The sequence below is a fragment of the Drosophila miranda genome, chromosome 3 (assembly GCF_003369915.1).
Source record: "Drosophila miranda strain MSH22 chromosome 3, D.miranda_PacBio2.1, whole genome shotgun sequence".
In the NCBI taxonomy this organism is placed as follows: Eukaryota; Metazoa; Arthropoda; class Insecta; order Diptera; family Drosophilidae; genus Drosophila; species Drosophila miranda.
In genome coordinates, this window is record NC_046676.1 from 22,980,555 (window position 1) to 22,994,514 (window position 13,960).

General features: G+C 44.5%; 2 protein-coding genes across 2 annotated transcripts in view; one reads left to right on the top strand and one right to left on the bottom strand.

Moving 5' to 3' along the window:
• The window catches only part of LOC108160758, a 47,513-nt gene extending 37,584 nt beyond the window's left edge, over positions 1 to 9,929 (bottom strand). The window contains exon 1 of the mRNA XM_017294958.2: positions 9,633 to 9,929. The gene's annotated coding sequence lies outside the window, so the exon portion shown is untranslated. The remainder of the gene's footprint in view (positions 1 to 9,632) is intronic.
• A 2,573-nt stretch (positions 9,930 to 12,502) lies between these two features.
• On the top strand, positions 12,503 to 13,878 carry LOC108160793 (odorant receptor 59a). Its single transcript, XM_017295003.2, has 2 exons — positions 12,503 to 13,228; positions 13,284 to 13,878. The coding sequence occupies exons 1-2, from the start codon at positions 12,504 to 12,506 to the stop codon at positions 13,696 to 13,698; spliced, it is 1,140 nt and encodes a 379-aa protein (XP_017150492.1). The 5' UTR covers position 12,503; the 3' UTR covers positions 13,699 to 13,878.
• The last annotated feature ends 82 nt before the right edge of the window (positions 13,879 to 13,960 follow it).

The window sequence follows — 13,960 nt, forward strand, 5'->3', positions numbered from 1 at the left end:
CTCATTTTTTCAGAAGCTTGCCGCCGTCATGGCTAAGTGTCTGCAGGTGATGCAAGAAACCCAACTATGCTTTCTCCCATGCCTCATATCTCTCATCACAGGTAAAACAACCAACAGTCCAATTTGCTGAGAGGAGCAATTGCATTGGGATGTGAAACTGTAGCCTGTGACCTGTGATTCGACTGGTGGAGTATGCTTAGCTTGATTAATGGCCCCCGGCTAGCACTATCCATGCTACCCATAACAAGCGAAACTTCATACAACTTGAATATGGGAACCTATGCTGTGAACTCAGATTCCACCCAACTGCAAGGAAAGGGTCTCTCAACGACGGGGAACACTACTGCCACAGCAGCGAGTACAGTGTATGTACGTACAGGAACTCGGAAGAACAGAACCAGAAACAGAACCCATCCGATGTTTTCACTTTCCCTGCTATCGCTGTTGTTTGGGCTTCAAATTTATGCAAACACATTAACAAACTGAACGCGTTTGCTTTGTTTGGCTCTGTGGGGTGCTGCCGGTGACAAAGTTGGTTGCGTTAAATGAAATTCAAGTAATTTTTCTGCCCTTGCCAGAGCGGACGAAAGAAATGTCTTTTGCCAAAATAGCAAAAGAAAGCGGAAGCTGAAAGAAAAGAAAAAAAAAATATTCCGGTTGTTCTAAGAATCCCAAACATTTCGATGGATACTCTAAGAAGAACCATAAGCATATTATATGTAATATTAGAGCCAGGATGTGCACACAGTCGAATGGAACAACAGTAACATTCATTGCTTCGAAAACAATTTTTTTACAGGAAATACCATCTTCCGCGTGCAGCCAATTTATGGATGAAGCCAGCACACTCTTGGGATAGGGTAGTCGGAAATTTAGCAGCAGGAATGGAAAAGCGACACGTCAGCCGTCATCTCCATTTCCATTTCGTCAAAAGAGCCACCATCACCTTTGTTAGGTAACTCACATTATGTGCTGCTGCTGGCATTGGCGCCAAACAAACAACATCAACAGAAAGAGAGAAAAAAGTAAGGCGGAAAAATGACATTTGACTTTTAAATTGGATAATTTTTTGCTCGGTCCCCCCAATGACTGAAGGAGGCAGACATAGAGGGGGCTGGTCGTATAATTTCGTATAATTTAATACCATGGAAACGTAATTGATTTCGGTCAAAACTCATTAATTTTCAGCCCAGTCAGGTGCTGTCGACAATTCGATTGATTTCAATTTGAATTTAATCTCAAATTTAAACAGAAAACAGGGCAAACTTGGTCTCAAAGGCAGGCCTCATGTGCATATGCAGCAACTCAGTTATGTATGAGAGTCAAACAAGATGCTTTCAATTTGCATACAAATGATGCAGACAGCCACTGATGCAGGCACACAGGCACACACTCCTCAACCTGGGGATCTGGGGTGTGTTCTTTACAGCCACTAATACCAGCAACAAAAATCACATAAAACGCAAGCAAATTGCTCAGATTATGAGCCACTTGGGCACTTGGCTTTCCCTCTTGTGAGAGTACCAGTATTCGTACGAGTATTCGTGCCAAGGCGGAAGAGGGAGATAAAAATGGCAACGGGGCAGGGGATTCCGTGTGTGCGTGTCTGCGAGAGTACACACTGCGTTTTTATGAGCTGGCAAACACGCTTTGAGAATTTATGAAAATAAATATTGCAAAAGCCAAAAGACAGGCAACAGTCGAATGGTTGATGGTTGAGGGAAAGCTACTCTCTTTCTTCTTTTGCTTTTGAGGAAAACTGCTTCCTTCATTAGCTTCCATTTGTGGATTTAACCGTCGCGTCGGTTCCATCTCTCTAGGTTCCGATACTTGCGTCCGGTTCTTTATTTATTTATCTGTTTGTCTGTTTGTCTCCATCTTTTGGCTCCCTATTTTCGTGTGTAGGTGTTTGTGCGCTGTATTATTTAAGCTTCGACGAGTGAAAGTGGAGCTCAAAGCAGCGCCCCTCACACATAGCACATTTAGGTGTACTATTTCCTTTAAAGCAAATATTAAGTATTACAGTTTCGGTTCTTTAATCAAGGAATTGAAAAGGGATGTACAGTGTATTACTTCTGGCATTAGACTGAAAAATCCCCTGGTTTTGGTTAAGTGTTTGCGGCTGAACGATAAGATATTTTCACTGATTTTCTGCTTCAAACGTTTTAACCAACTCCCGGAAAAATCTATGTTCTAGGATCTGATGTTAATCTAGGTCCAAAGAACAGTTCATCCAAATATGCATGGAAGGCGATAAACCAGGAGCTCAACTTCGTTTCGTTTCGTTTCATTTCGTGAAGGGAAGGTAGGAGACAAATATTTCGCGTATTATTTTTACATAATTGCTTCTGCTTTAAGCATGCGACGCGGATCCCCATATGGCATATACCTTTAGCCATGTGTGAGGGATTGCGTGGGTGTGTGTGTGTATTGTTCATTGTTTATTCTACCGCTTTACGCATAATGGAAGCTTATGAAAATTGGTTCGGATTTGAACGAAGCTTAAAGACAGAGACACGACTCGGATATATTAACGTACACATATGTATGAGAGAGTCTCTCTCTCGTACGTGATGGCAGGGAAGCGAGTGGCAAATGGCAGATTATGTCGCCAGACATTAAATCACCTGGCAGTAGGTAAAATATATGCGATGCTTAAGCAAAATCAATTCTATTTATACGTGAGCGCATAAATTGCACACAGTTACAGACTCCCAGGCCAGGTCGTGTGTGCCACACACTCGAGGCAGTCACCAGTCAGCCAGGCGGCAATCGCAATAAAATGGAGCTGTAGTCCTAATCCAGGACCCCTCTCTCTCTCCCGAAAAGAGAACAGAATCGAACCGAGCTCGAAGCCGAGACCAAACCCAAACTCCATCCAAAGCCCAAGCCCAACGTTAAACTGTTTATTTGAAGGGAAATTTATAACCGCAATTACAATACAAACAAAACTTTTGCGTACATAACATTTAAATTTACGTTTAGCTCCGCTAAAGGTGGCGGCACGTGGATGGATCTACGGCCGCAAGCCGTTCGCTGTTCGAGGAACTTTTCTAAAAATGGATTATATTAATTATGCTTTCCGTTTACCATGAATTTTATAATATTTAATAAGTAGCCACGGGTCACGAATGCAAAAATCAATGTACTTAAAAGTACTAATACTTTCGATGTGATTCAACTTCTGATTCATGTGGGATTTGAATTTTTTTTCTCTAATTTTTCATCAGGAAAAACCTCAACCGTAGCTTCCACCGAAACAACCGTCAAATTCTGGCTATTTGGTATGCGCATAATTTTCATAAATTCCGCTAAAATTCTCGCTTCATATTTTCGCCAATTGGCGGGCGTCTCCTCTCTCTTTCTCTCCCTCTCTACCATCTGCTGGTGTCACATGCAGCGTTTCGATGTCTCATTATGAGCGGCAGCAGCCGCAGGAGCCGAAACCGAAGCCGATGCGGGGAGGGAAAATTAAATTTGAGAGCATTTTGGCCATTAAATAAAAGTGAATAAAATTTAAGCAAATCGAAGAGAGAAGACGAACCCGAACAGTGTGAAGGATGCTCAATGAGTGCCCCAAAAGTCCGTCGAATTATGTTCTATATTTGTCTTAAGCATTGACCTTGGCAAATGGCTGGCCAATAAATTCAAAAGCCAGACAATGTCTAGCCACCAAATGAGAGACCAAATACAATGCTGAATGCCGAATGCCGATTGTATAATAACTTATACGCCATGTGGAACGCCACTTTAACATTTTCCATTGTTATTGCAGGGCCTATGGAAGTTTTCCTTTAAAGGGCTTCCTAATGGACAAACTGTGTAGCCATAAATTGGCCAAAGGAACTTTATACAAAAAAAAACAAAAACAGAGAAAGCATAAATATAAAAAAAATATAAAATGAGAAGCAAATCCGAGAGGCGAAAGTCAAAGTCGAGCCAAAGCTCAGTCAAATGGAATTTGGCCAAATTTATGGGACTCTTTAGGCTTTGGGCCACTCCACAACATCGAGAGCCAATATAAAACATGACATTGCTCCTTTATTGACCAACCAGAGACCAAAAACCAGACACCATACCCCGAAAGGCAAATCACCAGAGGCAGCGGCCTCATCAAGCAGAGATCCCCAGAAATCCCATTTCACCCACCCCCACCCGCATCGTTGTTGAATGGCCGCATAGAAAAGCGCTCGAGTAAGCACAAACAGAATCGTACTGAAACTATTAACTAAATAAATTATCGACAAGCGTAGGGAATCATAAGCAGGCCTCGTAAAGATCCAAAGCCCCGACGATGACGCCATCCGCGTCGAAATTTTAAAGCCAACACCAGGCAAACGGAAATACGAAAATAAGTTAAATGCTCATCAATAACACTTCCCCCTTGGATTCGCCTGTACGGATTTTCCCTTTCTTGCTGTGTAATGTGATTTATGGCAACATTCTTTTTGTGGCCGAGCCGATCATCATGCCCGACTCTGACTCTGCCGCTGTGTCGCTGTGGTTAGCCGCTCGCACTCGTGTTCTCTCATGTATAAGTAATCGAACCCAACTTTCATAATGGCTTCCAATGCGCGGACCGATTGCTTTCCCATCTGCTTAACCAATATCAAGTTCGGCACGATTTTGAGCCACAATTTTGTGCTGGAGCTGTAGTGCCAGAAAAATGTTGAAACTTAAAGCGGAGGAAAACGCCAAGCCCCGAGTACTCCGATTTTAATTTCCTGGCTATGTCAATCAATTTTCCGAGACCTTGAACGTGAAATGTCTCTCAGCGTGGTAGATGATTGGTTGAGTCAATAGCGGGGGCGAATGTGGGGCGAGGCAGGGTGCGAGCTGTTGGCGAGGACGTGCCAGGGCCTAAAAACAGGTAAATGTCGGAGCTCTCTGAGCGGCGCGGTTTATAGACTCCCTCCGGCTCATGCAGTTCTCATATCGAGAGACAACTCCCTGGAGCCTCGAGCCTCGAGGCCATGGGTCATTTCCATTTGGTTTCGCTTTTATCGCAGCTCGTAAATTAATAAAAGCAAAGGAGAACAAGTGAACCGACAATCAACGCATCGGGAATGATGACAATGGGCGCATTAAATAATACAATACAACACACAGAAAAAGGATACGACGACAATGGCAGCAGGACAACCTCCACACACATGACAGTGAGAGTGAGTGAGAGTGTATGCAAACACTCCCAGGGAACGAGGGTAATATGTGTGTGTAGTCCTATTTATATCTCGTACAAAATTAGACTTCACTCTTGCTTTCGTTCTCATTCTGGTTTTTTTTCACCCCTCATTCGAGCATACCCGAGCCAAAAATGTGAATGTGTAGCATTAAGGTACGGAGATGACAACTGGTGACAACTGGGATGGGGGGGCTAACATCAACGTCCCCAACACGCACGAATTGTCAGCCAAGTGACGGTGAAATGCTTGTCTTTTGCCCTGCCACGACACCCCCACCAGCCTCTATGGCATTGTCCTTTGTGTGTCAGTGAGAGAAAAAGGGTATAAAAAGGCGAGACACACACACACAAATGGCAATATAAGATGACAATTTTCGCGCGCGTGTCCTTGTTCAATGTCTGCATTCAACAATGTCAACCTTGAGACTTGGGTGTAACTGAAGTTTCTGAGCTTCAATTGGAGCTGAAGGTCGGGCCTCGTGGAAGACGAAAGTTGTGCAGATATCAGGCTAGAAGGCGGTATTCCTTACTAAAGTTTTGTGCAGCTGCCGACTGCTGACTGCTGCTCGTTGCAATTTGATTCAGTGCCGGAGATCTCTCTATAGGCGGTAGCTTGAAAGTTGTGTCGTTGCGTCGCACGGCGCTGACAACTGTCGCCCATAACTCACTTTTACCGGACAACCGGGGGACAACCCTTGCTGCAGTGGCGGAACCAGAAGCAGAAATGGCCGTAGCAGAAACAACAAAGTTGGTAACGACACTTGGCCAAACAAGTTTCTGAAAGGACGAGCGTGCAATCCCAATCCCCAATCTCCAATAAAACCAGACTCCCTCCCACTCCCTGTCATCCCGTACACTTGTTTCTATAGAACCGCAGCAATTGTTGCCGTTTTGCTCGGGTTTCATTCGCAGACAAGGCCTTAAGGAAGCCTCACCTGAGGCACCTGCCGGCAACAAGCAGCGAAAAGAGAAATCGAACAAAGAAGGCACAAATCATCTTCAGGAAAAGAAGGAGAAAGTAGAGGAGAAAAAGAAAAAGACGCCAAACTGGCATCGAATGCCGGTGGACAGGCATTCTGCTGCATAGCTCGTAACTCAACTTTGCCATTCGATGGCAATAATTTTACCATTCACCCACCACGACCTCTGCCTCCGGCGGGAATTGCATTCCTTCTATTTCTTTGACGTGGCCAAGACAATCTTCTCGGAGGCAGTCTCCTTTTGTTTGCTCTCCTCTCCTCCTCCTCGTCTAGAGTTTCTGCTGTGATTTGTGATGAATATAGTAGATCCTAGGCAATAAAAGGAATTTCATACTCGTGGAGATGGATAGCTAAATAACCTTTCAGCTCGTTTTCTCTTCTGATGCTTAAAGCACAGTTAATCCAGGGCAATTAACGGTTGTGTGTGTCGCCACTTCACGTGGCATGCCTCTCTCTGTCAATCAGGTTTGTGGAAGCATTTAAAAGCGCTTAAATAATTGATTTGCTTGGTCGCCACACCGCAATCAGGATGAGTTAATTAATGTTTAACACGCCACAATCATAACTAATTTAGTTTGGAATTAAGGGGAGTAGTCGGCGCGCCTGCCCGCACCCATTCCCCCCGCCTTTTTCCACTTGTGCACGATAAAATAGCTAAATTGTTTAACAATGGGGCGTGACAGCAGGTCAACCAAAAGGCTCAAAATGCCCGCTATCATTACAGTGTTTTTCCGAACGGAATACTTTCGTCCTTCGGTCAATCAATTAGATTGATGGGCACAGTCGGGCTGCCAATTAAGTGGTCGCATGTCAAATGGCCAGAAAGGCCACAAACGGCCACAAATATTGGTTCAAGTAAGCAACGAAATAGAGAAAATAGCTTTTTGTATGTAATTAGGGGACAGTGTAGTCCTGAGAGTACACTCAAAATCATACTACTCGTATCCTGTGCTAAAAAGTAAACCAAAGTCAAAGCTCCTAAGCCGATTTCGGGGCCAAAAGCACTCGACTAAAATAACGAAGTTTCTGTCTAAACCGGAAAATATAGAGTGAGCAGGGGAATGCAGAAGACGGCTGTGTATCTAAAGGATTGGGTCTTCGGCATATGTCATAACATGTTTGCCATTTATTTCCCACATATGTATGTAAATCCTTTAATCTTGTATTTTTTCATTTTGATAATTAAATTTGTTAATGAATTTTCCCTCTAAACGGTTGGATGCAGTCATACAGATATATAAACCCTGCTGCAAAATAGGTGGAGATTGAAAAACAAACATGGAATAAGTAAATATTTTACCAGCCGAGGCGGATTAAGTTGTTATAGAATTATGCAAATTCCTCTATAAGTCCGTATGGCTGCTGTGCTCGGAACGACCGTGGGAAAAGCTTAGGTAAATTCCGTGAATGAAAAACACTTGTCTTCAGAGTCATATTTCCAAGAAACAATTTAAAACAGCATTTAGGGATTCCTTGGAGATATCAGTAGCTAAGCTGAAAATCAACCTCGAAATAGCACTAGGACAGCAGAAAATGAAAGCGAAGCCAAAATCCATATGATGTGAAAGCGATGAAGAAAAACTGCCCCCAACTATTGACATAGCCGTATCCACACTCGGAGGAAAAACAAAAAGGAACAGCAATGAATGCGTTTCGTAAAATTCCTTAGGGTTTCTTAATCGTTGTAAAAGTAGTGCCAGAGTGAAAGCAGAGACAGAGGCAATTAAACAAGAGAGTAGCTTTAACAATCATTCGTTGATGATTATGATCTCAAATAAATTTGCTTTTCTCGATCACAAGGTCATCTGAAAGGTCAGATATTAATTAAAAGTTGGCCAAAAGGATGAATTCTTGTTTAAGATGAACTCCTGGAGCATAATAACATAGATGAAAAAGAAAATATCTAAAATTTTCCCAAATTATCTGCAAGTGTATCCAATCAGATAACGGGAACTGGTACTCGACACCGCGCACTCGCCGCAAGGGGGTCGATGGGGAAACTGCAGGCATCAGCTTGAAGCATAAAGATTTAAGCTTGAAGCTGTGTAAATTTACATTCATAAAGCACAAGCGGCGGCCAGAAGTTGCCCCATTTGTATGCAAAGTTCAGTTACGCTACGAGCATGAATGGGAAGAGTAGAACGGGGAAATGGCCAGCGAGAGAGCGACAGGGAAAGTAAGCATTGGGGTAACTCCAAGCGTATGGTGTGTGCAGGTAAATGATTCAAATTAAAACAGTCATTAGAAACAGAAGAGCTTCGCTTGGGTGCAAGTGGAAAAAGGCTGAAGCCGCCAGGCACAGAAAGGCGGCTCCACTTGGCAGGTGGCAAGCAATTAACTTGAATTAAGAGCATAATAACTCCGATTCTGAAGGACGCTCACAGACAGCGAAAATCCGCCTAACGACATCCACAAGGTGGCCATTTCCTCGAACACATCCGCATTTCACAGAAGTTTTCCCGAAATTATTTCTACCCATTAGGGGCTGATGGTAATTTTTTGGCACCGAGGCCACAGGGTTTAATCAGTTCACCAACGAAATGCCAAAGATGGAGAAGAAAGACGATGAGAAACAGAGCCAAAAACGTGAACATGTGCTGGGTTCCAAGTGAGAGAATAAAATACAATTTCACACTTCGGCTGGCACTGGCCATAGGCTGGAGCCATGGAACGGCTTACGAGTTCACACGGCGTATGCGTGATTTCGGCCGCTCTTCTTTCTCCGCACATATTGCTGTATCCCTGCTCGCTGGCTTCTTGTCCTCCTATTAATTAATTGACTTGCTACTCTGTTCCCCCCCGTTTGGTTGGTGTCTTTAACATGAAAATGAACTCTCTGAGCCGCTCCACACGCGGCATGTGGCATGTGACACGTCAATGGAACCCTGTTCTACTGTGCTGAAATGGAATTAATTTTCACAGCAGCAAAGTATCAGCATCCCCCACATGTTGCAGTTCGTTGACTGCCTTTCATTTTTGTGTCATCATTTTAAAGCCAGCTTTTAATGTAATTGAATTTAATAAAAAAAAAAAGGCGAGTCCCCAAATAGCCGGGAGATTTTTGCATGCCTTGTGTGTCATTTTGCTGACCAGTGAATATGCTGGCATTCGTAGTTGTTTTCAGTATTATTCACTTTTTAGGGCATTTAAATGTAAAAACCTTTTGCGGGCACAGATGCACTGTGCATTCAATTGGAAATGGATTCGCGTAAGCCCCGTTGTCCGGACAATTTAATTTCGTATACCCTCCAAACCGACGGAAAATCATTTTGCAGGGACCGAGACCGAAACCGACTAGTAGCCCAAAGGGGTATTATTTTTCCATTTATTCCATTTATGATTTCGACAAGCACAAAACAAAGAAAAGTTTTCCTTAAACTACGTTAATTGATGATTTAAAAAATAATTTCATTTTGCTTTTCAGCTGATGGGGAAATTGATGTGTGCTTTGCTGAAATTATACTCACCCTCTAGGCGTAAACTGCGAAATTAATTGAAATATACTTAGATGATATTTATCCGGCTTATATGAATATTATCCTATGCTTAATATATCTATTATTTATATATTTATTGTTTCACCAATAAGCTCATTCAGGCATCTTCACATTCAATGATCGGAACTTCACTTTCACTCGCACATCGTGAGCACCGATCGTTTGTCCATCAGGATGAGTCTTTTGCAGTTGGAATCTCTTCCTTTGGGTTCGCCCGTTCGCATGTTCGTTCTGCAAACGCAACCACGCCGCGACGCGTTTAAAAACGAACTGCGAATAATTGCCGCCATCCGAACTCGAGCTTCATTTAGTGCCACATTCGGTGGCGGCTCCTCAAAACTCACCACACCCCGACACGAGCCCCTAGTACGAGCCAGAGAACGAACCGACTCGACGGTCACGAATCATCTTCGTTCTCGTCCATGTGGGTCTGTGGAGCATCGTGCCATTGTGTGCTGATGGGGCAGGGGGGTAAAAGTGAAAGCCGTACCTCTGACTGCTGCTATTGAGGCAGGTTAGTGTTCTCTCTTCGTCTCTCTCTCTCTCTTCCTCTCTGTGTGTTTCCACATCCAGCGATGTTTCTGATTAGCCTGGAAGCGGCAATTCTTGTTGTGATAAGCCGTTGGCTGTGTGGAAAGAAAACTGTTGCGTGCATTTTCAGTGGCATGTCCTGTGGGAACAACCGGAGGCAGCTGCAACTACCTCCAATGCAAAGTTTCATTGATTAACATTTTTATCATACATTAAGGAATTAAGAAATATAACTGCGATTTCCGCACTGTTATCCTTTGATAATTCTCTCAAAATGTTTTGCATGGTAATACTTTGGTAATACTCAACCCGCTTACTTTTCCAAGAATTGTAACATTTCCCCTGAAAGAATCAAAAAATGCTTTAAATTTTGGACATTATTATCTTACCAGTATTCGATATTTTTCGATATCTTCCAGGTCCTGCGCAGAACGAAGCAGAATATTTCAGTTCGCCAGCTGTTGAGCGGCGTCCGGCATTTGTGTGGTGAGTTTTTCCTCGATGATAAGAATCACTGATAAGAACGCATACAGCAGGTGCAGCAGCAGCTCTCTTGAACAACAAAAACAAGACGTACGCGTCTCATAAGATGAAGAAAACTGAGGAAGAACGTCATCATCATAGTTTCTTGTTTCCACTCTCCCAGGAAAATGGTGATGAGGGGTTTCTAATGGGTGTTTAGGGCGATTGGAGGCGACTCTCGAGTGCCAAGCCACAAAATGCGCAACGCTGCAGACGCAATTAATGCGCAACGTTTTACAATTAGTGAAACTACCTCAATTATGCAGCTGCAGTCCCATCCACCAACCTGCATCCACCATCTCCGGTCTTCCATCCCACGGCAGGGGCTGCCCCAGCCCCAGCCCCAGCATGCACCGTCCCTCGCCAGCCTCCGCAGTCGTTTGGGGAGCAGCTTTTAATAGGAAATTCATGGCCGCTGTGAACATTTTCTCGCTCCCATTCTCGTGGTTGCGGGTTGCATGGATGGGGCTTTTTTTTTGGCGACAGGGGGCAGCCTTTTAATTATGATAATTACATTGTTGTCGTTCTTGCTCGTTGACAGCGGCAGCAGCAGCAGCAGCAGCTGCGTTGTGTTAGACAAACAACGCGTTCCGTTCTGTTCCGTTCCTCCGATATGAAACTGGCATTTGTGCAACCTGCCGCTTGAATAGATGGGAAAGAGGGGAGCATCGTCATGCATCATTTTATGCCACTCGACTCTCGGGCAGAGATGGTTGGGAATGTGTTTCCGCTACAAATGGAGGGCTTCGCATACGAGGGATTTAGCGGTGGGATCTGCCCTGCACATCCGTTCCGTCGTAATTGGGTTACGGCTTGAACAATCCGTATGAAAAATATTGTTGTGCACAGTATTTTTTGTATCCATGTGGCAGTGTCAGCGTAGATGCCACATGCAACAATTAAGACATTAGATTGGTCGGGGACGAGGACTGGTGACTGCCTCACAGCCATGAATTACTATACGCACGCTCTGGCTCTGTAATGGAGGGCCTTTTTTTTATTTTAGGCCTGTTTTATGCATGTGTGTGTGTGTGCCATTTCAACGTGCAACAATTTATGGTGCGCTGTCAGCAATATGGCAACATGTTTTTTTGGTGGCCTGCGTGGACATGCTAATTGCATGCACCATCCACACATCACTCGATGGAGCGAGAGAGAACATAAAGTAACTATGCCTTCGGGTTTGTGTTGCGTGGAAATTTTTACCCAGCGAATAATTTGATCCCAGTTGTGGCAGTGTGGCAAGTTCCTGGGAGTGAGCCATAAATTCTGTAGCCTACTTTTCAGCGAAAATTTTGATGTTGCAAAAACCGCTGACAGAAGCAGCAGGAGCCACCGCTAAACGAAACATTCCGATTTTGTGTCAGTTTCATTTATTATGAAAGGCATCAGCATCAGAAATGAGAGACAAGAAGCCCCCTCTGAAAACTATAAAATAATGTGACATTTCATTTGCATTCGGTGCCATTTGCAGCTTTTTGTTAAAGCTATAGCGAATTGTTGGCCATCAAAGAGGGAAATAGTTTTAAATGTTGGAAAAATAGTAACTCTGGTAGCCATTTGTCAGAGGGAATTTTAAATGGGATTCCGCTCGCTGGGAATCCAAAACTCAAGCGGCAGGTGGCACCGGTGATAATTTGTAATTGATACGACCACGCGACCATAATTACATAATTAGAGAAAGGCCAGTAGCGAGGACAGACGCCTGTCGGGTAGGTGTGTGCACATCCATCTGTGTATAAAAACAAGCATAATCCGAAAGGAACATTTAGAAAGCAAAGAGCAGCCATGCCAGAGGAGGCCATCGACAGTTTGAGCTTCATCAAAAGCCACTGGACAGCATGGTGGATACTCGGAGTGGCCCACAAGCGAGTGCAGTCCTGGCGTAGCCTCTACGTCTGCCTCAGTGTTCTGGCCAATGTGATGGTCACAGTCGGCTATCCGCTCCACTTGGCCCTGTCGCTCTTTCGCAACCGCACCCTCACCGAGGACATCCTCAATCTAACGACCTTTGTGACGTGTCTCGCCTGCTCCGCCAAGTGTCTCATCTACGCCTACAATATCGACAAGGTGGCACGGATGGAGCAGCTCCTGCGGCTGCTGGATGAGCGAGTGCGTGGGAAAAAGCAGCGTGCAATCTACGGCAATGTGAAGCTCCAACTCCGCATAGTCCTGTATGTCTTCATTGCCATCTACATGCCGTGTGGTCTCTTTGCCGAGCTGTCGTTCCTGTTCAAGGAGCAGCGGGGCCTTATGTACCCCGCCTATTTCCCATTCGATTGGTTAACCTCCACGAGGAACTACTACATGGCCAATGTCTACCAGATTGTTGGCATCTCCTTTCAACTCTTGCAGAACTATGTCAGTGATTGCTTTCCGGCGGTGGTGCTCTGCCTAATCTCGTCTCACGTGAAGATGCTCTACTCCCGCTTCGAGGAGATTGGCAGGGATCCATCCATTGATGCAGAGAAGCAGCTGGAGGACTGCATAACCGATCACAAGCGCTTGCTCGAGTGGGTACCAACCGAAAGGATTATTACCACTTTCTCATTCTCCTTGCTTTTACAGACTCTTCAGGTGCATTGAGAGACTCATGTCGGTGCCAATGTTCATCCAATTCACGGTCACCGCTCTGAATGTCTGCATCAGCATTGCGGCTCTCGTGTTCTACGTAAGCGAGCCCATGGCTCGAATGTATCTCATCTTCTATGCCCTCGCTATGCCCCTCCAGATTTTCCCCTCCTGCTACTTTGGCACCGACAACGAGTTCTGGTTTGGACGCCTCCACTACGCCGCCTTCAGCTGCGATTGGCCACAGCAGGGCAGGAGCTTCAAGCGGAAGATGATTTTTTTTGTGGAGCGATCGCTAAAGCAGAGCACAGCGATTGCCGGTGGCATGTTACGCATTCATTTGGACACATTCTTCTCGACCCTTAAGATGGCATACTCCCTATTCACGATCATTATACGAATGAGAAAGTAGGTCGATAATTCCTTTAAAATTTGTTTTGACTAGTCCCCTTGAATGCAAATTTCAATCGATTAAAGGTCGCCAGAGCTATATTATTTGGTGACTGAAATGTGGAAAGCCGCAGGTGCAGGATAACGAACCATTAAGGACAATTACCTTCCCAGAAAGAAATTTCGCTATATAAGCCAGAAACCCCGGAAAGGAGTCTGATTGATCGTTCTAAAAATTTATACTATTTATTTATGTTCGGTTCGGTTCGGTCCAGAGCCAACTG